The sequence below is a fragment of the Indicator indicator genome, chromosome 21 (genome assembly GCF_027791375.1).
Source record: "Indicator indicator isolate 239-I01 chromosome 21, UM_Iind_1.1, whole genome shotgun sequence".
NCBI lineage: Eukaryota > Metazoa > Chordata > Aves > Piciformes > Indicatoridae > Indicator > Indicator indicator.
The window spans coordinates 9,350,627-9,375,106 of record NC_072030.1 but is presented as its reverse complement, the minus strand read 5'-3'; the positions used below and the strand labels follow the sequence as shown (position 1 = coordinate 9,375,106).

At 35.7% G+C, this 24,480-nt stretch overlaps 1 protein-coding gene across 1 annotated transcript; it reads right to left on the bottom strand.

Annotated features, from left to right (window-relative positions):
• Positions 1–22,093, bottom strand: IRAG1 (inositol 1,4,5-triphosphate receptor associated 1). The gene is made up of 20 exons (XM_054390370.1): positions 22,025–22,093; positions 17,351–17,451; positions 16,472–16,542; positions 15,663–15,836; positions 14,989–15,066; positions 14,528–14,577; positions 14,060–14,101; positions 12,324–12,917; positions 11,232–11,310; positions 8,661–8,775; positions 7,615–7,645; positions 6,523–6,663; positions 4,875–5,006; positions 3,994–4,135; positions 3,345–3,394; positions 1,993–2,100; positions 1,432–1,499; positions 1,160–1,279; positions 861–992; positions 1–241 (listed from the first exon to the last, which is right to left on the bottom strand). The coding sequence occupies exons 1-20, from the start codon at positions 22,091–22,093 to the stop codon at positions 1–3; spliced, it is 2,538 nt and encodes an 845-aa protein (XP_054246345.1).
• Positions 22,094–24,480: the final 2,387 nt, after the last annotated feature.

Sequence of the window (24,480 nt, the reverse complement as noted above, 5' to 3'; positions counted from 1 at the left end):
TTATTCAGTGTGTTGCTCATGTTGAAATCCTGAGTTCCACCAGGAATTTTGATGGGCAGCAGAACAGCTGGCCTTCCCTTCAGGTCCTTCTGATTTTTCATCACAGGAGTTGTATAAATGGTAGATTCCCAACACCACAGCAAAAATGATTATTGCAGCCACCACAAGCCATACCACATTCCAGTGTTTACACAGTTTGGGGTACAGTATATGTAAATAATTAATGATGACTTCAAGTCTGCTGCAAAATTAAAAGAAAAATGTTCTATATTAATCATATGCAAATTTATTATCTTAAGCTTTTCAGTTTGAGAATGTCATAGGTATATGGTGCACCATCTCCAGCATAATGCTATTCTGCTGCATCTACATAGCTTTCAGATGCCTGTCCAAATCAGAGCAAGTCCAACATAGCTGAGGAGCTTGTCTTAATCTGCATTCACCTTGCAGATGTACTGAAAGACTCACCCATGAAGACCCTTCAGGAATGGCATGTGGCACAAATATGGGCATCAGATCCCTGAACTACAACTTCCATGAGACAGTGCATGCTTACTTCTGTCATCTAAAGAGCTTCTATGGAATGTTTTATACCTCAAATCACACCCAAAACCCATCAAGATGAAGCATCTTGATGTCAACATACAATTTGACTTGAAATACCAAAATAAAAAGTTTTGCATTTTGCAACGATGTTATCTCAGAATAGGCCTGTCTGTGGAAATATTTGTTATTTCAAATGTGCTCTTCTAGACTGGAAGAAAACATGTCAACATGATACTCTAAAACACTTGCTTAGGTACCATAAGTAGAAAAAAAAGTGTTTCCTCTTGTATGGACATATTATACTACTGCCTCACCTGCTTTTCAGGTTTTTTATCTCATCTTCATTATCACTTTCTTCATGTTCATCATGACTTTCCTTTGGTGTCCCTTCATCTTCTTCCTTCAGTTCCTGAAGTTCTTTGGTTTTCTTCAAGCCTTCCTGATAGCTTTAATACACAAAACATTTTTCTTAGTCTTGCATGCAGTATAAGCTTGTTCTTATGTAATGAAAAATTAGCTTTATGTTTTGTGATATATAATAAAACACAGTTCTGCAGTGTTGCAGAACTTGGACAAAAGTAATAATCAGCTGAAACCCATGAATTGTTCCCACCCTTTGTTATATGCTGCTTCTTCTATCTTGGCTTTAGTTTCAGGATTTATCTCTTCCAGTCCACTGTGTGTTAGCACAGAAGTAGAGGTTTCACAGTCAGGTTCTCCATTAGTCTTTCCACTGCCAGGAGAAAAAAAAAAGTAGACAAACAGAAAATAACACAATTGAAATGTATTACATTTGGAGGAAAAATAGAAGGAAAGTAGAAATTAAACCATTTTCATTTCATACTAGGATTTAATAGGTAATGAATTGACCTAGCAACAACTCACTTTTCTAAAAGTGCTGGCAGAACAGGAGTAGATGTTAGATTGCTCCTTCCGTTACTAGGTGATTCAGACTAAGAGAAAAAGAGCAATAAATGTTACATCCATTAATAAATTTCAAAGGATTCTTCAATAAAATGACAAAGGCAACGAGGTGCTTAGGTTTTCTTCCTGCACCCATGAGCAAGGTATCTTTAATATGCAGCTTCCAAATTACTCCCACTAACCATGGTAAAAAACGGGCTTGCAGACTATCATGAATTTTCCATCACATTCCCTTCTACTCTGCTTACTTCTTCCAGGAGAGGCCTTTCTTCTTCATATATTGACCACTGAACAGCAAAATTACTGTATTGCTTCTCTCCATATTATCTTAGGAACATGAATTTGTTAGCTGAGTTTTCAATGGAAAATTTAAATTAAAAAAAATCCTAATTAAGTATGGTAAACAAACACACTTGGTTTCTGAAACAGCTGACTCTGAGTACATAATAACTAAATTGCACTAACAGTATGTCTTCTTAAAACCACAAAAAGTAGAATCTTTAAAATGTGAGGTTTGCTTACCAGGGATGGCATTGAAGGTATAGGTGAAGCTGTTGGGGACTGACCAGGAATGTTTAAGGAATTAAATTTGGGAACAACAGCAACACTGACCCTCCTCCGAGGCATATTCTGTGAGAAACAACATTTTTCTTTATTTCTATCATACAGCAAGATAGTCTGAAAAACAATTGTACAGTTTAATAGGTGTGGTAAAGATGTAGGTTATGTTGCCCGGGGGAAAGGAGAGTTGGGAGCAAAATCCAAGCACTTATAGCTTCATCTGACAGCTTCAGATTAGTGCATACCCAAGAACTTCCAAGATTCTGCACTAGGTATATTTAGAGAAGGAGTTAAACACAGATTTAGTAAATATATATGGGTGTCACCTACTACATGATCTTGGTTCTACATAAAACCAACTATAACTATTCATTAATGGCAGAGGCTTATCTAATGTGCTCCTGAAAAGCTGTGCTGGGAAGTCTGCAGTCCGTTCTAGTGTTTGGGGAGTCTTTCTCCCCCACCTTTATTACTTGTACTTGTACTTGTCTGTACTTTTGCTTCAACTTATCTAGTTCTCATTCTGAAATCCAGTCTTGCCCTCAGTGTGCTCTGTGCTTTAGTTCTTTCTATCCAGCACTCAGAAGTGGCAAGAATAAACTAAACATAAAGAACTATGACCAAAGCAAATAAAAATGTGGAAAGAAATAGCAGACTGAATATAATATCCCTAACCACCAAATTTCATAATGGTCACACTGGGACATGGCTCTCTCAAATCACTTGTTTTAGGAAGTTTTGTAATAAACTTGGTCCCCAACACTGGGATTTTTTTGCAGAAACAGAACTTTGGTCATGTTGAAGTTATTAATTGGTCAAGGGAAAACAATCTGAGATCATCTCTCACTTGGAACACTTTGTCAAACCAAAGAAGATATTGTAATGCTAAGTGAAAAATGAGCTCCACTTAAAAACAACTGTTTACATCTAAGGCACACTCATCATGACATGATTTTTAAGATAATGAGAATGGTATAATGATGGAATCCCAAACCATATCGTAAGTTTTGATCCAATGTTTAGCTTCCTCATTGAGGAACTAGAATAAAGCACAGGACCTAAGCCATTCTCTGGAGCACATGTATGAGGCCTTTTATTACTTACAGATTCATAGTAAGCATTATCATTACTCCACAAAATCTTACGTAATCACGTATCTAAAATTACAAAGCACTTGCACTAAATTCCATGAACAATACTGAAAATTTACCAGCACAGTGATTTCAGCACAACCTACAAAAGTCAGTGTATGTAGACAAAAAAATTTCACTACATAAAATATTCACTTAATTTTCTTTATAATGTAGAAATACCTTTCCAACAGTAAGAGACATGGATCTAGATGCACGAGGTACTCCATCTTCTGCATAAAAACAGTAAACAAAGAACATACTTAGATTATATGAGTATCTGTAAATAATATTAATAGAGCCCTTGCTTGTATTTCAAATACAGATATAGTATCTTTATGCAGTATCTGTAGTGACAGCATATTTATCTGTCGTATAGTTCTTGTACTATTACTATCTTTACCGAGATCAGACAAAAGCCCACTATTTGCCTGCATATACAAGTTTTTTCAAAAGAAAATACTAATATATCAGTTTCAGAAAGGGTTGAAGAAAACCCCAGTTTAAATAATGACATTTTTTTCATCATTTGTCATCTAAGAAGTAGTTGCATTAAAAACTGTGCAAGATACCCATGTGTGCAAGAGGCCAATGAACACATCACTGAATCTCATCAGAATTAGGTAAGTGAAAGTGACTTTAAATTACTGCACTACAGCGCTAAGTATGTCTTACATGAAATATTTGAACTGTTAGATCTGTACCTTTTTGGAAGCTACTCCTGTAGAACAGAACTTTGTGAACAGGCTTCACAGTTCTTCACTTTTTATCATTAATAGCACCAACAAATCTTTGTAAAGGGGCAAGAAAAAAACTTAATTTTTTTTTTTACCAGATGCACCATAGCTCCTACTAGAATTCTGATTGGCAAGTTTCTTGAACTCCATTAGTTCAGCATGATCCTTTTCATACGTTCTTTTCAGGTTTTCCACATACTGCATCATTACTTCTGTTGCCTTTGACATACGCTTCTCCTAAGGAAGAGGGGAATACTCAAGTAACCTCTATACTTCCCAAACAAATTGTTTGCCTCTGTGTATCCTCCGGTCAGGGCTAAATATGGAATAGTTTTTCTCCAAGAAACGGTAGTACCTCTGATTCCTAAGCTAGTTAGAACACAAATAGACATGCATCCATATATATCCACAGAATATTACAATTTGCCATATATTTATACACTATGCCTGTGTGCCTACCTTATTATTTAGATTGTGTATGAACAATGATTTTCAAACCTCCAAAGGCTTTAGTCACAGCCGTGAGCCTACTTACTTTAGTGGGCAGAGGCAATGGTCTTGAATATGGGAGATTGTTCCTGTGTTCTCATTCCTACCAGCTCTGTTCTTGTACTGTTTATAGTTGTCTAAGTTATTGCCAAAGGCAGGTAGCTGAACTAGATGAGTTTTGTGACCTAGAAATGTTTTCTTATTCATGCTGCACTGTTGTAAAATAATTTTCTTCTGATGCAGCTATAGTTCTGAATAATATATATGCTCCTACTGTACAGATGTTGAATTGATTCAGAGGTAATCTTCTGTCTCAATTCTATTTCCAGGCTGAAATGGTGTCTGTTCTGACACTACAAGAAATGTCTTTAATCTGTCAAAATAGCAAATAATATTCAGAGGGCTAATACAACCTCTAACTACAGCTGAAAAAGAGAAAGAGTGAATGTGTGCAACCAGGATGTGCTCGACATCAGGATGTTCTTACCTGGCGAACAGCTCCAACCATCTCAGCACGACTAGAGAGTCTAGCAGCTAAACGCCGCAGAACAGCAATATCCTCCAATAGCTTCTGGTAAGCTTCTCTGTGCTCATAGTGATGCCATAAATGAGCCGAAGACTGAAGTGAAAATACATAAGCTTTATTGTCATTTCTTGTCACACAGTTCAGATGAAGTAGCCTGAACCACAGAAGTGATGTTTAGGCAGAACTACACATGGACAGAAATATCTCCAGAGGAGTGTCATCACTACCACCATAGATAACCTAGAGACTGCTCCTCCTCTGTTTCAGAACAGAACATCAACTATCACAAGCTTGATAAGAAAACAACATAAAGACTGGTAGAACTGCTATCGAGCTATATAATGTCTCTGTCCTACAGAAATGAAGATAATTTCCCACTGAGATTGGAACAAGTCTAGGTCTAATGTGATACCGATTATGCTTGTGAGTTTATTCCATGGTATAGACTAAAAGCTTTCATATGAATGGCAGTTTCAACTTCGTTATAAATTACATGAAAAAGCTTGTAAAATCCAGACTGTAGTGTGTGGACTGCATGAAGGAGGAGAAAGCTAATCTCAGCTGTCCTATGCTGGCAACATGGTCTAGAGATAGTTAACTGAAATACATGTCAAATCTAACAGTTTTAAGAGACCTTATATGCTAGTTATAAAATTGTGTATGTATGCAAAATATTACAATAAATAAAACTCTGAGATTTCACAGGTTATTTTTTCTTGCTCTTTAAACAGAGAACAGAGAAAAGACATTAAAAACTTTTTTTTTCCCCATGAAAAGATGTAAACATCACAACCTTTTTTTCAGTGGTATCCTTTCTTACTTCATGATTTTCTTGATAAATAAGAGAATAATATGTTCTCCTAAGTATTTCTCAAAAGTATGGCAGCATCTCTGTGCAATTTGCAAATTGATTCTACAGGTATTTAATTTAGCAGCATGGTATCTAAGCATCCCTTTCTTGCACAAAAATATTGATGCATCTCAGAGATTTGTCATTTCTGTTAGAAAATTCAGAAAAAGCTGTCAAGAAGGACTGAAAGCTACTGCTGATAAAAGAACATCAGGGACAGCTGGAATAAAAGTGTATTCGGGTCCCTCACCTGATGCTGAGAGAGCACGTGCTCCTTAAGTAATCCTTGCTGGTTCCTTTCCTATACCACCCTCTATTTTCTACAGTTAAAACATCTTTCAAACCACAACTATCAGAGGACTCAGGCTTCAGCTAATTTCAGTTTCTCACCTAACTGGACACTTCAAATTTATTGCTAAAGAAGCTCCTGCCCAGGAAAGCAAAATTGCCATTCTTAATGCTCTCAGAAGGGCACAGGCTTATTCCAAGGACTGAACAGCAAATTCATAGTACTAATTCCTGAAATTGCTAGACATAGCGCAACATCCTCTAGAGATTTCCAGCAACAGTGGCCCACTCTGTTCTCTCTTGTATAGAGTGGTAGGCAGCTTATATTAAGGAGTTTGAGTAGTAGAAAATGAAGTTTTGGGACTGAATTTATAATAGGTAGTAAGCAGGCATAGCCATATATATTTCAGATGTGTGTGCACTTTCATGTACATGTACATAGCTCAGAAAAAGAATTTGTTATATTCTTACCGTAATGGCTGCTTTAAAGTTTTCCAGTTCCTTCTCAGCATTCTCTTCGGTAATATTTCTCTCTCTCTCTGCTTGCTTAATTCTAGATTCCAAGGTGTAACTATCATTTCTAAAGGCCAAGGAAAGTTGTACAAATACATTCTGTTTGGATAAAAAAGGGGCATTTTTAACTGTCACAGTAATTAATTTCCAATAGTAACTTAAGAATAAGGAATGTGTTTAACAAATATTGGTACTTAGAAATGTTTTGAAACAGAAAACTTTAAATATTTTTTAAATGAGATTGTTTCAGAACCCACTTCTCTTTACTTCCTCTAAAATATGAATAAATGCATTTCTGTCTCTTTTCCTGAATGTTTTTCTGGGAGATCAGTAGAGCAGAGACACAATGAAGGAAGTGGCCTACCAGAAGTATCAGAATCACAATGGATCTGTTTTCTAGCTGGACTTCCTCCAAGGGTCCCCAAGGTTTTTAAACAGATAGTCTATGCAGAGGAAGTTCAGGGATGAGCTCACCATTAGCATTGTTTGACATAAGGGATAAACACCTGCCACTGAAGCCAGCAAAAGATTAAGTGCTAACATTTTTATTCTCTTGCACCCTGCTTTTAAAGACTGTTATTTTCTCTACCAGATGCTTTATTTCTTAGGGTAAATACTCTGCAAAGCACATGGCACCAATGGTTCTGTCAGACTGCAACTAAGTAAATAAAGATCCTCTTGACTGGTATGTGAAAAAAAGAAGATGCAAAGGCAGCACTGCAAGATATCACCAAAAAGTGCCCCAAAGCTCCTACTGGAAATCTCATTTTCTGAAATGAATGCATATTTTATTAAGAAGAATGCACAAATAATTGTTTTGCTTATTCCTACTATAAGTCTTTAGAATTTATACTGTCTGAGACAACTGTTTATATTTAATGTCATTAATCTGTTCCTTTGATTGAGCTCAGTATGTTTTTTTCCTGACAAATATTTTCTGGGAAAAATGAATAAATCCTATTACCTGGTTCTAGTAACTATTCTTAGTCTTACAGCAACCACTTAAAATTGAGGCATATGCCTAAAATGAGAGTTTAAGGACATACTTACCTCAACTTCTTTTTCAGTAAGCGGAGGGGAGCTAGAAATAAAAGCAAAATATTCAAACTGATTACTTTTATCTCAAAACAAAGCTATTGTAATATTTAATTGAAAAGAACAACACAATACATCATCCCTTAAATATTTTATGGTTTCTTTTGGTGAAACCAGTATTTAATAAGTTTGATTGTACCTGTTATGGCTAAACTCCATAAAAGAGCAGCAAATTACTCTTGTTGGGTAGAATGATATTGATACTTAGAGTACTGGCTAGAAGCAGGGAGGCCAGTATGTCCACTGTGTTGGAAAACTATTTTTTTCTTAAAGTATTAGTAGTATTCATATTACTTGTTATTTTAGGAGGAAGCTACTAGAAGGAGTAGTCCTTCCAGAAGCAAATTCAAACCTCTGTATGTGATATATAACAGAGCAGAGAACGATAAAACAGGTGTCTTTCCTTTGACTTGGAACATTTCGATAATTTTATGCTGAGTGGAAGGTTATGTGTATATTTATTCAATAGATTAAGCCAACAGATTAAAGAATATTACCTGAAAAGCAGATCTGTATACTCTCTGATCCTCAGTGCCAGTTCAGTATCTATTTTGTACTTTGCTATGAAACTTCCTTTCAGTATGTGATTACAAGCAAAGGTCTCTTAGAAATTCTCCAGCTCATGCATTCGCTTACATAAAATGTTATATATAACAGTTCCTTAACAATAAATATTTATTTGTTTTATCTGCACAGAGAACTGCTTCAAATGACTGAAGGCCTCTGTTATTCATACCATAAAGCCACATGGGTGAATTTAGGAATAGTTTTGGCCAAATGTAATTGTTTTAATACCTAGTAAGTATTTTTTATATGATCTTGTTTTATATTTCTCTCAAATAAAAGGCTTATGCAGAAAGCCATGCTGTACATTTTAAGATGCAGAAATTTCACTACTTATATGGATCCTCTATGAATGGAATTCCATGAAAGGACTTCACTGGAAACCATTAGTGTGTCTGTCCTCAGATGATGTCTTCATACTTATAATGAGCTTTTACCTTCCTGGAAGCAATTTGTGCACTCGTAGTTTTCGCAGCAATACATCAGGAATGCTGGGCGTGACATCAGAGCTATTCTTTGACTCTTCAGTGGGGGAAGGGAGTGGTGAAGGACCTAAAGAAATTTTCATATCAAATTATTTGAAATGTCATCCATTAACAACTAATAGTCACCATCTCAGAGTCAAATAGCACCTTTTGTCCTAACTGTGCACTTTTTAAAGTCATTGAGGCTTTCACCTCTACTGGGAGCAAAGGTGAACAAGGGAGGTCTATCCCATGGTGCAGAACATTACTTCCTTTACTGCTCATCTCTCCTTTACTGCTGAAGCAAAGATCCTCTGTCTTCCTTTTGAGCAGTGGCAACAAAAGTAATCAGTACAATGCTTGTTTGCACTCCATGTTCATTGAAACAGGACACAAAGGTCATGATTACATTCTTTACTTCCTTAACTTTCCTAGAGACCAGGATCTGGCTCAAACTTCTTGTTTTGTTTTTAATTTGTGTTTCTTAACTGTTTTATTTTAATTAAAAAATAATATATAATAATCTCATCTCTTCTGTCTTGCCAGAATCTAATAAATGACTCTCCTACAGGAAAGTCAGGTTCCCCACTCTGAATCTGGGACTTAGAAGGTATCTTTGTACAGCTCTCCTGTTCATTTGGTAACAGAAAGATTTTCAGAGATGTAAGACAATGTGAAGAAGCTCAAATTTTGTAAATGTGGAGAGTGTTAAGATGAAAGACAGAAAGGAATGGGAGATTCTTTCTAGCTGCCTTTAGTTCTGTTAATTTCCTTTACATTTAAACACTTCTGTATTTACTTAAGGACAGTCATGCGTGTCCCCATAAAGAGCCAGCCTGACACCACAATGTCTCCAGATTGAATACATCCCATTTATCTACACTTCTGTAGATGCTAAACTGTGTTTATTCTGATGATTACAATAACTGGCATTGAGAGCAAAACATGATGGAGCCAGTATATTTGATTCATAACTGTAATAATGAAATACTTGACTATTTCCTATTATTTAGGCAGAAATACTACTCCAGTTAAAAAGTAGCCTTTTATGACAATATAAGGAAGTAAGTTTCCCTAACAAATCCGCTAAAGATTTGACCCCTCACTTGTTTTCCCCACTGAGAACAAGGAATTGACCCTTCATATTCTGGCTAGCATTTAGGTAAGTTACTAGACTTTAAAAAGCTTGTGATGCTCATAAGATCTTGTTTGAAAAGCTGGATAAAATAATGCTTGGCTTTTCATAATGTTTTCCTTGAAAGTTTCTAATCTGCCAAAATTATGGAACAAGCTGGTAAAATGGGAAACAAATTTACACTTTCAAACAGAAAATAGGTTCTGGGAAATTATATATTAGCAGAATAACAGAAATAATTATTACCATATCTAAGAATCCAAATATATAATAACTAAATACAGAAAAGGGAGGAGAAGTCTCTTTTAATCTTGTTATATTCAGAATGAAAATTAGTCTGTTTCTAGAAGTAACATGAAATGTAACATCTCAGCCATCTCTCTGTGTACCAGAAACTTTAAGACTTTAAGAAACAGTCAATCAAATAGATGAATTAGCGAAATGAACAGCAGTAGAAAAAATGGAAATCGTCTTTGGATCGCATCTTAATCAGTTTCACCTCCTTTCATGTTAACCATCTCCAGTTCAGTTAATATGGCCTTAAAAACAGCCTGAACAAGTTCTGATTTAAGTACTTCCAAAAAAAAAAACCTTCTGGTTTAAATATTTTCATTTGATAGCTCATCACTATTGCTATTTAGTTCTTCCACTTGTTGAAGGGTTATATCTTAGCTCATTATTTCTATTCTATATCTTTTTAGATGGGGCTTATAGGCATCAAACCTCATTTGGTTGGCTAGACTGGAAAAAAAAAGGCAAAAACACTTGGTGCAATGTTTCTGTTCTCCGGTTGTAAGCCTTTTCCTTATTAAAAATCATACAAATTCATCTAAAACACCCCTCTAGTTATTGCTAGGCATATTTTTCCAATCCTTCAATAACATTTATATCTCTTCTCTGGCCTTACTCTTACCTATTCACATTGACCAGTAAAGCTGCAGACCAGAAGTGAATGTGCCATTTCAACAGTTGCCATGTATAGACTAAAATTAAAAAGCAGGAATGAAGCATACCATCTCTTATTTGTACTTTCAAGGACCAAATTCACCCTTATGGCCATAATGTCTTGCAGAGGTCACTTCCATTCAGTCCATGACTGCTGAAACTTTTTTTTCAGAATGTCACTGAAACTTGAGACAGGTTTCCATTTAGTCAGTACAAGCCAGACTCTGTTCCAGCTATGCATCTTTGCACTTGGTTGTAATAATGCCTACAGTATCTTCTTGGCTCACATCAGCAAAAAAATTCAGCTCTTACTGGTCTCTCTTATTCACCATTTCTACCCTCCTCCATGACTGCTTCATTTACAACTACTACTGCAATTGAAGATTTTTTTTCCCCCTTTTGTATTGGTCTGTTATAAAAATCAGTGTATAACAAACAAATGCTCCTTCCAGCTTTTATGATACCTTTTTCCTGTTCAGCTGCTTCACTAAGTTCAGGAAGTTTAAGTCCAACTAAATTTTGGTTTCTCATCAAAATATGCTCCTGTTAAGAAAAAACAGCAACATTTCTAAGTAACTTAACTAGAAATCTTAATGTAAATATCCCTGCCATGTGAATAGTAAATGCAATGTTTACTTTATGAAATAATCATGGAGATATTTATACTAAGTTATAGTCAGATGCTACATTACATGGATGCATGTACATTCACATACACACTCTTAAATATTTCAAATTTCATACAGGCATTATTAAGAAAAATTCTTGGTCATGCAAAGTGTTACCCTTACTCATACAGCAAAATTGAGTTTCAGGAAATGAGAGTTTTAGTAAATTAGAGCAAAAATATAGTAACCATTGCCAGGTCTCAGCCCACTCATACAGGATCAGTCAACTTGTCAATGTATTGTGAGAGCCTATAGACCTGAAGGCAGTTCCAAAGGAGTAGAAAAAAGCATATCACAGAGAAGCAGAGGAAGTAAAAGAGTGTAAGTGATCCTTTTAAAGAGAAGGTTGTTACATCCTGAGGAAGGAAAGATTTTTTAGATCTAAAATTCCCTTTATAAATCAAAATAGATCACTTCAACCTCAAGTACATTTTACAAAGGACATGATCATTAATCAATTGCTTCCTCTCTATGGGTTATGTAAATGAAGGAAAAATGAGATACTGTGTTTTAACTCACCTTTTTGTCACAAAGAGAGGAGTTAGTACTTTCTTGACACCAGTACTACGATTTTTTTTCTGGGGGGCCAAATGTGACTGTACAAGGGCAAATGCATATGTGTGTATCAAATTGAAGATACTACAGTGCAGCTGATGCATGTTTGAAGAGAACTAAGAAATAAAATTCCAAGGAGTTTAATTACAGGGTGCAATTTACTGAAGTTGCAAAGGAAAACCAGAATGCAATTCTGTACTGATTTTGCTGAACCTGTTTCCCATCATATAATTATGTTTCTTGTGATCATAAAATTAATGCTAAGCTAGTTGAAAGTTTAGTAAGAGATGAAAATATTTTTAAACCAGGATGTAGCTGATGACTAGGACTCACCTCTCTGAGCTTTGTCAATTTCTGCATTCGAACTGGTTGAACTTGGATCTGAAGGTCTTTGAATGCTTTTAACTGATTGCTGGATTTATTAGCAACAACAAAGCTTTTATCTTCCTCAGATGTTAATTTTAAAGGTGTTTTATCTTTCTGTCCAGGCTCCAAGCTATCCCATGATACAGCCCTTAGCAGAGGAGGTCTCAATCCACACAGTTTAAATTCTGGTTTACATGAAACTTTATGGTCCCTCATTTCTGGAACAGGAATTTTTTGCTTTGAGTCTATACTTCCTATGCCTGGTCCTGGTAGATGGGCTCTTAAAGGAACATCATTTTCCTTTACTTTCTTGAGGAATGATTTTCCAAGTTCATTTTCACAAGCATTCATGCAAGTGTTAAGAGACATTCTGCCTCCATCACCACCTGAAGGGGAGCATTTAGGTAACGTATCCCTATATTTACGAGGATCAAAATTTTCTTTCTGTTCTGATAGCTTCTCTTTGGAGTTTTCAAAACCAGCAGAACGAGGAACCAACCTTCCCTGAGAAATCTTTCTTTGATCATTCTGTCTTCGATCAATTAATCCTTTTGCAGCATTCTGAAAGTAGAGGGACACATATAAACCAAAGAAACAAGTGCATATTTCTCTTTTCTCCTGCCTAAGGACAGACTTTTCACTGTAAAAAAATCCATTTCCTTTTCAGTGACACTTGCTTTTAAACATGTTCTGTTGATGAGACAAATAATTATTATAAGGCAATTGAAAAAACACTGAATTGGGAATCCCTTATCTGAACTTTTGAGATCACCACCTCTCATTCCAGAGTTCATTACAGCAATCCTCATATAGCCAGGTTTCTCATTATCTTAATAGGTTTGTCTGAGTACAAGGCCTTAACCCTGTATTTTATAGCACTATTACTTTTTTTTTGATTGTTTTTGGTTAAGTTCCTCACCTCCCAAGGGAGAAAAACATGGGCTTGTTAACTAAGTTAAAGCAGATACTGTAATTTCTCTCTTTCTTTGTGTGCAGTACCATAATTATAATTTGACTACAACCATCACATGAAAACTGGTGAAAGAATGTTCGCATATATCTTGGCTACTTTGGTACTAAAACTGTGTGGTCTATGGGCACATGTGACAGCAATTTAAAGCAACCAACATAAATTTAACTGTGGGCTCTGCCTTAGATAAACTGCTATTCCTCTCCTTCATAGTCACTGCTTCAAAATTCTGCTGCTGTACTGTTTTTCCTAAGTACTGCCTAATACACTCACAGAAAAATCTCTTTAAAGGGCCATCTGGTATTACCTGAAACAAACTAGGAAGCATTCTTATAAACTGCTCCGCCAATACTTGTATGATGTAGTAACATTGCATCAGTGATGAGGAATATGAGGTAGAGCAACCTCTTCCACTGAAGCAAAGGGCTTTGAAAGAGGACATCTGTCTAGAACACTAGCAAACACCAAACTGGATAGAGTAGATATTTTTACTTCTAAAGGTATTTGGTATACTGATGTTAACTGAGCTGGTGCAGGGTGCATGGTAGGATATAAAGGCTAATTGTAAGGGACTGTCCTCCACTATGTTTGCAGGTGCTTCACAATTTCTTAGAGCAGTATCATATTTCTTCACATCAAGTGAACTGTCTTTTAACCTTTTTAGTCACATAAAAACCAGTCATATGCATGCTAAGACAAACAGGCAGATTTTCTTGAACACAATGTGACTTACCTCTGCAGTTTGCCTCTCATCCTCTTTCACAGTTCTGTTACTCTAGCAAAAAAGTTAAAAAAAGTTGCCATACAAGGTTTCTTTACAGCTATGCTACAAATATTAGATATAGATATTGATGGATAAACTTCCAATGTCTTCATTTTTACACTGCTTGTCCCATTTATTTATGAAGTAATTTTAGAGATTTTTTTCCATAGATTAAAATTATATTGAACGTTTTCCCATTTTCTGCACTTAACAGATCTCTACGATCCTTCAGTCAAAAAATCCTCACGGATTTTTGTCTTCAGAGAAAGCATTTATTAGTCCCTCACTCTGCAGAAAAAAACCACATCAATAATCCAATATGGTATATAAAATGGTATTCAAAACATCCCATTTTCCACAAGGACTAACAAGGCAGCATAGCGTCATTTAGTACTGTAATTAACAGGTTATTTTGCAGACTCTTCAGCTCTTTCTTACCTGCCCTGGAGATACTGACTCAATGTTAGTAGTTGTGCATGCCTCAGAACCTAAGAAACACACACACATAATTAGAGCACGTTCTGATGTTTTGCTCAAAATGTTTGCTACTACCATTAGCGAACAGATCCAAGCACACTTCCACATAACATATTAATGATAAAACTTAAATGTGGAAAATACTATTGGACAGAAATATAGTAAGTGAAAAAAATCACTAAAGCTTCTCAAAACTCCATTACTAACAAGAATAATAAAATAAAACATGTCATCTAGAAGCACAGGAATAAAAATATAATTTTTATTTTTTAAAAAAAGTAAAAATACCATATTGTGGGCATTCATGAGATTTGTCCTGTTCAGATTTTGACATCTGCTCAAAAATATTTTATAAAATTACATTTTTAATGAGATTTTGTAAATTAAGCATTTATAAATTGAGCATTTTGACATCATTTTACCTGATGGGATTGGAAGAGTTAGAGAGTTGCTCCGAGATGCTACTGGCGAAACTTTAGGGCTAAGTGCAGGGGAAGCTGCTTCATTAAAACAAAGACAAAAAGACACAAAAAAGGGTAAGTTTACTTTCTAGGCTTGTAGTTTCCAAATTTTTTAAATTCAGATAAGATTAAAACACAAATCTTACAGTCAACAGTCGTGCTTGTCCAGAATCTGACAAGTCATTTTAGTTGCCCAGTTGTACGGGACATTAGGGACCTAAAGAAGGCTTTATCTCATATACCTGCCATAAACTAATACAGTTATATTGTTATTCAGAAAGCTTATTTTCCTCAGTTTTCTGATACTGTAAGCACTGCAGAGAAACAGACACAAGAGAAGGATTCACAAGAAATTTAGGGGAAAAATAATTTAAAAACTTATAGTTAAGGGTTTTTTTGTTGTTGTTGTAGTTTATTTGTTTTTTCTCTCCAGAAAGTGCCAAGCTGATTTTAGGATGGAACTTGATTTGGAATCAAAGCTAAATTTTATATGGAATTGTGAGGACAGGCAGAAGGATTCTGACCTTCAAATTAGCAAAATGTATGCATACAGTAGCAACCTATGCAGTACAGTTTGTCCCTGTGAGGATCTTTGAAGTAGAATAGAAAATCTAATTTTCAGAATATGTACCTACCTGTGGGTGACTCTGGAAGGCTGCTTCTTGACTTTCTTCCTCTGCGCATTAGAAATCTCTCGCTCACTTTCTTTGCTTCTTCTAGTAATTCAAGATTCTTCTTTTTGTCTTCCTCTGATATTTTGACATCTGGTAGCTGATCATTTACCAGATCAATCACATGACCACTATTGTCTGGATAGAAAATGTCAGAATTAGAGCTGTACCTCCTATCTCCAGGTATGCTGTGGCATTTCAGGGTAACAAGTACTGATGGGAGCTTTGCCACTCGCTTAACAGAATGTCACTTATCTCAGGTTGTGGTAATCAGAAATCCATATCTGCAGTATTAGTTCCCTTGAACAACCATTTACTCCATAGGTAACTATCAGAACAGTAACAGAACTAATTATGTAGTAAGTGTAAAGCTGAAGAAACAAAGCCAAGATATGATAGCCAGCTAAATAAGTCAAGAGTCTATTAAGGTCACTGCTAAGGAAAAAAATTGTTGTTCAAAAGTTACAAAAATAGTATTACTGAACAGTATTTTGCATACAACAAGAATTTTAAGCATGTTTATCTCCAGCCTTCTAAAAATCTGGCAACCAACACTCATCTAACAACTAACAATATTTCCCTAAATCTGTCTGCATGCATCAACTCGTGGTCCCAATTCAGCATGCTAGCAGTATTCCCTGTGCGTGCTTTACAGACAGTATGCACAGGAAAAAAAGCTGTAGTCAGTACAGTCAGACCCCATATTTAGGTCTTCATTGCATGTCACGTTTTCTGAGAAAACATCCTAGTTTATATAAATAATCACTTCTTACCAACAGAAGTCAATGACCTTGTTGGACTCCTAGTGGCACGGTTAGAATGTCTTCTATGAGGACTGCGAGGCCTAGAGAGAAAAATCAACAAACAAGAATTAAGGGAGAAGGACACTTTAAAATCACAAGCAAATTATAGTATGGATTTATGATCAGTACTTTCTGATTACTTTTTTCCCCACATTTTAAGTCTAATGGCAGGTCAATAAATTAAAAATCCCAAGCCAAGAAGTATGCTTTATCAGACAACTGAAAATAACCTTAATTCAACTCAAAACTGAAGTTTTCAAGTTCAAATACGACTATTTTCATTCAGTAGCTTTATTTCACTTGTTCTTAATCTCAAGATGGTATTCTTGCCTTGTCTACTTGAAAGGGCCCAAAAACATGCTTCAAAACTCACTGTACTATAATATTCAAGTTGTCCAATTGTCTAACTCAGGAAAATTATCTACTTGAATTTTCAACTGCTACCTATTTTATTTTGCATGATCAGGAATGTGGTCCTACCCCACAAAGCAAAAGGATTTACTTCAAAAGTTACAGCTTTGAGTCCAAATTAGGCGAAACTTCACATTTTTGTTTGAGTTTCAATGTATGTTACTCTGAAAGGTAAAAAGTTGATGTATATTTAAAGTATACTACGCCAGGTTGACACGCTTAGTGTTATACGAAACTTGGCTCTTTTAGTATCAATTACATTCCTGACCCATTCCTTCCCTGCATTCAAAAATCACCATCAACATACAAAGACAGTAGGATCAAATTACAAATATGAGATACAGCAATAATATTTTAATACAATATACATTCAAAGCAATATTTTAGAAGCACAGCTCCTGGAATTACTGTACAATCCAGCATAGATTAGTAATGTACCTGCTAACCAGATTTTTATCAATTTCCACATCTGCTGTAACAGCATTCTCTGGAAGAACAATAGAAGGTGTGCTGCATGTTGTCCCTCCAACAGTAGTGTCCTGAATGGTTTATGGCAAATAGAGGAAAATGTATTTAAATGGAAATTCAAAACACTGAACGTTGATACCCTATATGGAATGTAATGTGTATTGTTTAATATATCTAAATGAGAAAATGACTGAGCTAACTGAGAATCAGCTCTTATTTTATAAAACAAATGTGAAATAGAGGCCTATACTTAAATTGCTAAAAAGAGATGATGAAGACCTGGAATATCCATTTTCTTTACAAATTCAATAAGCATGGAACTAATGAGAAAGCTTTAAAATGGTAAACAAACTGATTTTTCACACAGCAAAACATTCCTACACTGAAGTACAATTTGTGAACTTAGGAGCTGAATGCAAAAGTGAAAAGCAGTTATAGCAGGCCTAAATTAGGCACACAAAACCTCCACGTGGTACTAGTGTGCAATAAAAGCTAAACAAATGCAGTACTGACTGTACACATGCTATCCAAAACCCCCATAAATTAAGTATAAGGTTATCTTATTAGTGGTCTATTTAGTTTTCCCTCCCATCAACTGGAAAATTATTAAAAAAAACCCAACCAAACAACTGCAATATTTAATAAAATACAGTCTAGTTTTAAGTGACAAAAGAAACTGCTACTAAATATCAATCTATGTTTGCCCTCTTAAAAACATGAGCATCTGTCCTGAAAACTTAATCCCACACTTCTACCACAATGGTGCCAATCAGTTCAAGAGAAGGAATCTATTTCCTGTGAGTTATCTCAAATGGAGATGCATCAGGCTGGAATAAGGAATTGTGGATTTCTCATATGTAGTCAACAAATGATTACTTCTACCCCATGTACCACATTCAGAATAACAAAGAAAAAAGGCTTTCAAAAAGCCATATTAACAATCTGGTGTTTACAGTCAGCAAAATTGAAAAAAAGTGATTCACATAAAATCATGCAGAGGACGGAAAGTGTAGGCACCTGTCAGAAATGACAATTTTTTTAGAGTGCAACAAAGAGATAAGTAAAACATGGCAGTGTGAGCGTGGAGGGAAAGCTACCCAAACATGGCAAGGGATTGCCATCCATCAGTTCATAAAATTTAAATAATGATCTGTGTATTTTCAGATCCTAACTGCTTCTGATAGGCACTGATATGCACAAGTATTTTATTTAGTTATTTGGAGGATAAATTTAAAGTTAAAGCTTGTTATTAAGGTCATTGTCCAAATGCCTCTTAAATACTGGGGCATCCAACACCTCTCTAGGAATGATGCTTGTGAATTTTCCAAGAGGGTATGTTTGCACTCTGTGGCACAAAGTCAATTAGATTCAACTGTTACAAACATAATTTTGCTTTTACTAAAAAAAAAAAAAAAAAAAAAAAAAAAAAAAAAAAAAAAAAAATTAAGTTTAATAAAAATAATCTTGTAATACTGGAAGTGTTAGAATGTAAAAGCATGATCTATTACATGATTCAAATGCACAGCTGGCACTGTATGATAATTGTTTGAAAGCAATTTTTAGTAGTATTCTTGAAAATGTTACTAAGTAGCAGTGTATTTTGTCTACCAGTCAATGACAGAAATTCAGGTGACTGCCCTGCTTTGTCGGGCAAAGCAACTGAGTACACACACACAGTGTTTATATGGATCTCATGACTGCCAAAGAGCAAAAGCTTTTGAATGATGTAACATCTGACTTAAAGTCACTGAAGTCCATTTTAGGACTCTAAAATCAGCTCATGAAAAAGAAAAAAAAAAAAGAAAAGAAAAGGGCTGTAGCCAAGGCTAGTTCAGGTCAGATGCAACGCATTAATCTCAGTCAGCAGTTTAGCAGTTTGACTTCTACACAGGTGAGAACTCATGTCTCCTACTGCTCAAACCTATTGTGCATTTGTATGGTAGAGAGGCAGGAAAAGCCAGCATGAAGCTCTTTACAGGGCCAGCTGGCTTGAATCTTTTTACTCTGAAGAGTACTCAGGCTGCTACATCCAGATCTGGAAGAGAAGCTTGAACAGGAAGCTCAAGCTGTCTCACAGTTGTACATCTGCACAAAGACAATAAAGAACTTTTCCATCACCCTCCCGTTGCCTGCCTGTAACTGCCCTTCCCATGTTAGCTTCCAGACAAGTCTGCTTTTCAGCTGTTCCCAACAGCTGCCTAGTGACTCCAGTACCACCTGCTACCAAACCAAGTCTTTGCTTCCTTTTTTGACCTAAGCCCTCCTACCATAAAATGTAGGGTAAAACTCACTCCACCTCTGTGACTCAGGTGGGAACTGAACCACTTACTCTATGAGGATGATCATGTGCCATTTAGTTTTGCAGGGAGGCTTGTGCAGGGCTTAGAGGGTGGGACATACAGTTTGGTCCACAACAGGAGGCTCAGGGATACTCAGGGTGGACAGGACCTGCAGACATTCAGGCTGTTAATCTGTACCAAACCCCCACTAAGCATACAGGAACTGTGTTTTTGGAAGTTTATTAACCCAGCCAAATTGGGATGGTTTTGAACAGCAATGGGGTAAAAAAAAAAAAAAAAAAAAATCTCTGCTAAAAGAGCTACCCTGCCAGCTCAGTCAGATGATAAAGCTTTACTGTATACCATCTAAATTCTTTAAAGCATTAGGAAAAAAAAAAGTCCTCTGCCACCTGGTCATATTCCTAGAAACTGATTAAAGGCCTGGACTGAATTTCAGAACAAATTTGGCCTGAAACAGACACTTATGTGAAAAGCCTTGGAGAAGTTATACATCTCAGAGAGCAGTCTTTTGAATGAAATGGGGTTTTAGAGAAGCTTAATTTTTAGATGTTGAAGTACTGAGCTTAGAGTTTAGCAAGTAAGGTAATGAAATTCAGCATCTAGTTGAAACAGAGAAGACAATAAAGTAAAGATGGGACATCTCCTTCAGAACAAAACAGGTAACATGCAGTGATTTGATTAAATCTGCAACAGAATGAGGCAGCTGTTAGACACCAGACAGCACTTAAAATAAGATGAGATCTCAGACTTGGAATGTTTTGTTCAATGGCAGAAAACAAATCCAGCAGCTGTTAATTCTTTCTGATGCTCTCTCCTTGCTTTCAAGTCCTTACAATAATAAGTTATTTTATATGTTACATGGACTGCAGCAAGACCGAAGAGTAGTAACAGGTATGAACGTGTTTAAATTCTCACAACATTCACTAGCTGCAATCCTTAATTGCACTGCAGGCTCATGAGCAGTGTATTCGTTACAATCTTTCCACTGTTGCTTTCTGCCTAAAAATAACAATTGATGTAAAATGATGCATTTTTCACCATTAACTGTTTCTGAACCATCATACAATCATAGTTCATTCAAGAGCTACCTCTAAAAGCTCAGTACAATGTATTAAAAATTGCTGGTTGAAATTCTTCCTTTCTCCCATTCGATAATCATGCTTAGGATTGGATTCATTGATATCCACTAGTTTTTAATAATTTTTTACTCAGCATGTTTATGTTATGTTTTACTCAGCAAGTCTTTTGTACTAAAATGCTCTCATGAGTACCAAATACTTTATGTGAGTTAAAAAAAAAAATCTTCTTGACCCAATGCATATTCTCAGCTAACAGCCTGATGAACTTGCATCCATCTGGGGTGTTTATCTTAAGCCAGGAAACTAACACTCAGCACAATTTAGATGGAACACATGACAAATCAGTGCAGGGCTCAGTGCTGACAATGTTTTCCAACAATATTAAAGTAGCGGATGTTTTCACCTAAAGTGCAGAATACAGTGTCCTCAAATGCAATGACAGTGATACATTTGCAAATGAGGATGTGCCAGATTCTATATCCTCTCTTTCTTTACACCAGTTTGCATGAAACAGGATAATCTGGATAACGTGTGATTTTGCAACTACACTAAGGTTCTTTATTTCAGCTAAGCTAGCAATTAAAAAACCCCACTGTATTAGAAAATAAAATTACTTTTCATTGGTGGTATAAATTATTCAAAAGGATGAAGTATCACCTCTTGATGACTTTTAAAAACTTATCTGCAAATAAAACATGTGCATATAGATGTCACAAATTTGAGTAGTGATATGAGGAGTATGTCTAGGGAACACCCACCTGCTCCCTATGTAGTTCCTGTAAAAGTTCAGCTACTGCTGTGACAAACAATGCACTGAGAAAGGCTACAAACCAAAAAAGCAGATTTCCATCTTTCACACAGACATGAATTGCATAGCATCTTCTGTATCTGTAAAGGCAGCACTAGATATTTCAAGACTACTGTGAAGTACAAAACAAAGTTCTTAAAGTTTGAAGTTTTTTGCAGTAACATCACAAAGCATATTTTTGGACATCTTTGATAGAAATGGTTCAGAACAAACAGACACATAAGCCTCCAGATCAAACTGATAAACAAGGGCTTGAGTAAGTTAAGTTCTCATACTTTAGTCTATAAAAATACTTGAAGAATTCTAAGAATATCAACTGAAAGATCATTCATAGCTGCATCAATTAACCAAAACACACTAATACATAGCAATTCCTAGGTTTTATCTTATAAACTCCTGAGGATTCAGCCTCAGGTTTCCAACACATGTCAGAAAACACCTATGTAAGAGCGCTTACTTTGGCTGGTGGAGAACTGTTGTGTTGTGCCTCTTTTGATTGTCCCTTGTCTTCAGGTAAGGTTGGCATGGTGGACAGTGTGAAGCACGTGGAACTGCAGTGTGGACTAACAGGATCATGCACTGCTGAGAATATCTGTCTCAAGTTAGATTGAAGGCATAAGCGCTGAGAGGCCCTGTGATCTGCAGGCTGTGTTAGATGCCAAAAATACAAATCAAATCTGTTTAAAACTTTATGCTCTAACACTGAGATCACTTTACAATAACAAACAGTATTAAGGTTTAAAATTAAAAACACTATCTTGAGTTTTGTTAACTAAAGCTTTCAAGGTCAAGTATTAACTTGGTAAATGAATTCAAAACAGACAACTTTCTGTTCTTGTTGCTATTTACATCTCTTCCTTCCATTTTACAGACTATTTTTTTCTTTACTAGGACTGTTTTGGCTGTCAACAAACTCCCTAAAAATCCTCTAAGATGGAAACAGCATCCTGGATACCTGTAATATGCCTTTGAGTAACCAGCAAAGTCCTAGTGCTACTAAATGTGATCTCAGATCTCAAAGATAGGAATAAAGCTGGAAATCAAGGTGATGGCACTCTTCCTTTGAGCAAGAGCAAGGCCTAGGTGAGTTTTGCAAAGGCTTGGTGTACATCTGCACAAGACAACACTGGGCAAGACATTTATGAAGCAAAAGAGCGATAATGTCCAAATGGAAAGAAAAGAAAACCACGCAGCTTAGAAAATTCTTGGTATCAATAGGGGCTATTGCCTTCACAAGGATACTACCAGCATTAAAGCCTGCATAGCAGTCTGAAGATGAGAAAAGTTAAGCACCAATCTTTCTAGCTACAGTCCATGTATTACAAGACTTACTGTGACACCTACCGGATAGTTAAGGAATAGTCCTCATAAATAAGTCATTCAATTCCTTGGTGGGGCCTACAGATGACAGACAATGCAGTTATCAGAGACAATCTGGCACAGTGTCCTTCTGGACTAGTAACAGTTAACTGTATTCCCTTCACAGTTAATTCATAGCTGTGTATATAATGGAGCTATATAACAACTTCAATAGCAGAGAAATACACTCAACAGCAAAGCTGTAATATTAACTTTCTACATTTTTTCCCTTCCCTTTCAAGGAAAGGAAAATCAATGCGTTCAGGAGCATGTCCATTTATAGATACTGGCAATTTAAATTGTCAAAATACTTGTGCTGATTAAAATAATAATAAAGACAAAACCAGGAAGTATTGAAGCAGCCTTAGTAGCAACAAGTTCCTCATGTCAGCTTTCACAGAAAGATTCTGTGTTGTATAACCTACAGAATGTGTGAAAACTTTGGACTACAGAAGCAACTAAGACCCATGATTTTATCTGATTTATTTAACACCATACTGGAAACTTGATTTTCGCTTTCACTAAAACAAATAAAAGGTCACCTCACATGAAATGCAATGCAGAACTAATAATTGGTAAAAAATGTCTCTACACAAGTATTAGTGTGTTCAGAAGAAATAATTATTTCATGGAAGTTTGTTGATAAAGACTGTGGAAAAGATGCAGCATATATGACATCATTATGAAGACCGAGATAAAGACTATTTTTGAACACAATTTTTTGAGCACAGTTTTTTTTCAGAGCAGTATATGCTGTAGGAACAGCATGTTTCATGGCTTTGTACTCATTTTGAACCTGTCATGGGTGAACTTCTAGCTTTACTGCAATAAGCAGAACCTCAAGTTTATTTCATGATTTTATCCACTTCAAATATGAGTAGAGGAAGCTTTCTATGAATAACAAGAAGATTTAAAAACATTTATTAAGGCAAAATAGCTTTAAAGGCTCTGATATATTGGAAAACACATTTACGATCACACAGAGATTAGGCAGAGAGCAATAACATTAATCATCTCTGTGTTTCAACAGTTAAATATTTTTGTACTGAACAACAGCCATCAACTATTAATAACACATGAAGATGAGACAGAAGTGAGGTAACTAAAAAACTAACATGCACTTGCTTTTCATCTCTTTAACAAAATCCTATGCATTTTCTGAGTTTGCAAGAACTCAAATTCAAACAAAACCAAAGAGAAGATATAAATGTGGCTGTTTATCTAATCCCTTTTAGCGTTTGCTGTTTGAATTTATAATGGTTCTGATAGGCTCAACTCAACAGAATGCTGGGCCTGAAAAATCAAATATGTTTCAAGTCATGGACAAAGTATATTTGCAGTCTTATATTTGCAGTCTTACAGAGAGCTGTATAAGCTCATCAAAGTGATTCAGTCCTGGTCTTAGCTGTACATACTCAAGTTTAAAAATTAATGCAAGTCAAATTGAAACAAGAAAGAATGATTAAGCACATAAAGTTTCAGTTCATTTTTCAGATCTAAAAAGCAAAAAAAACTTTAAAAGAAAGAAAAACAATCAGCAAGCTTGTCTAAGAA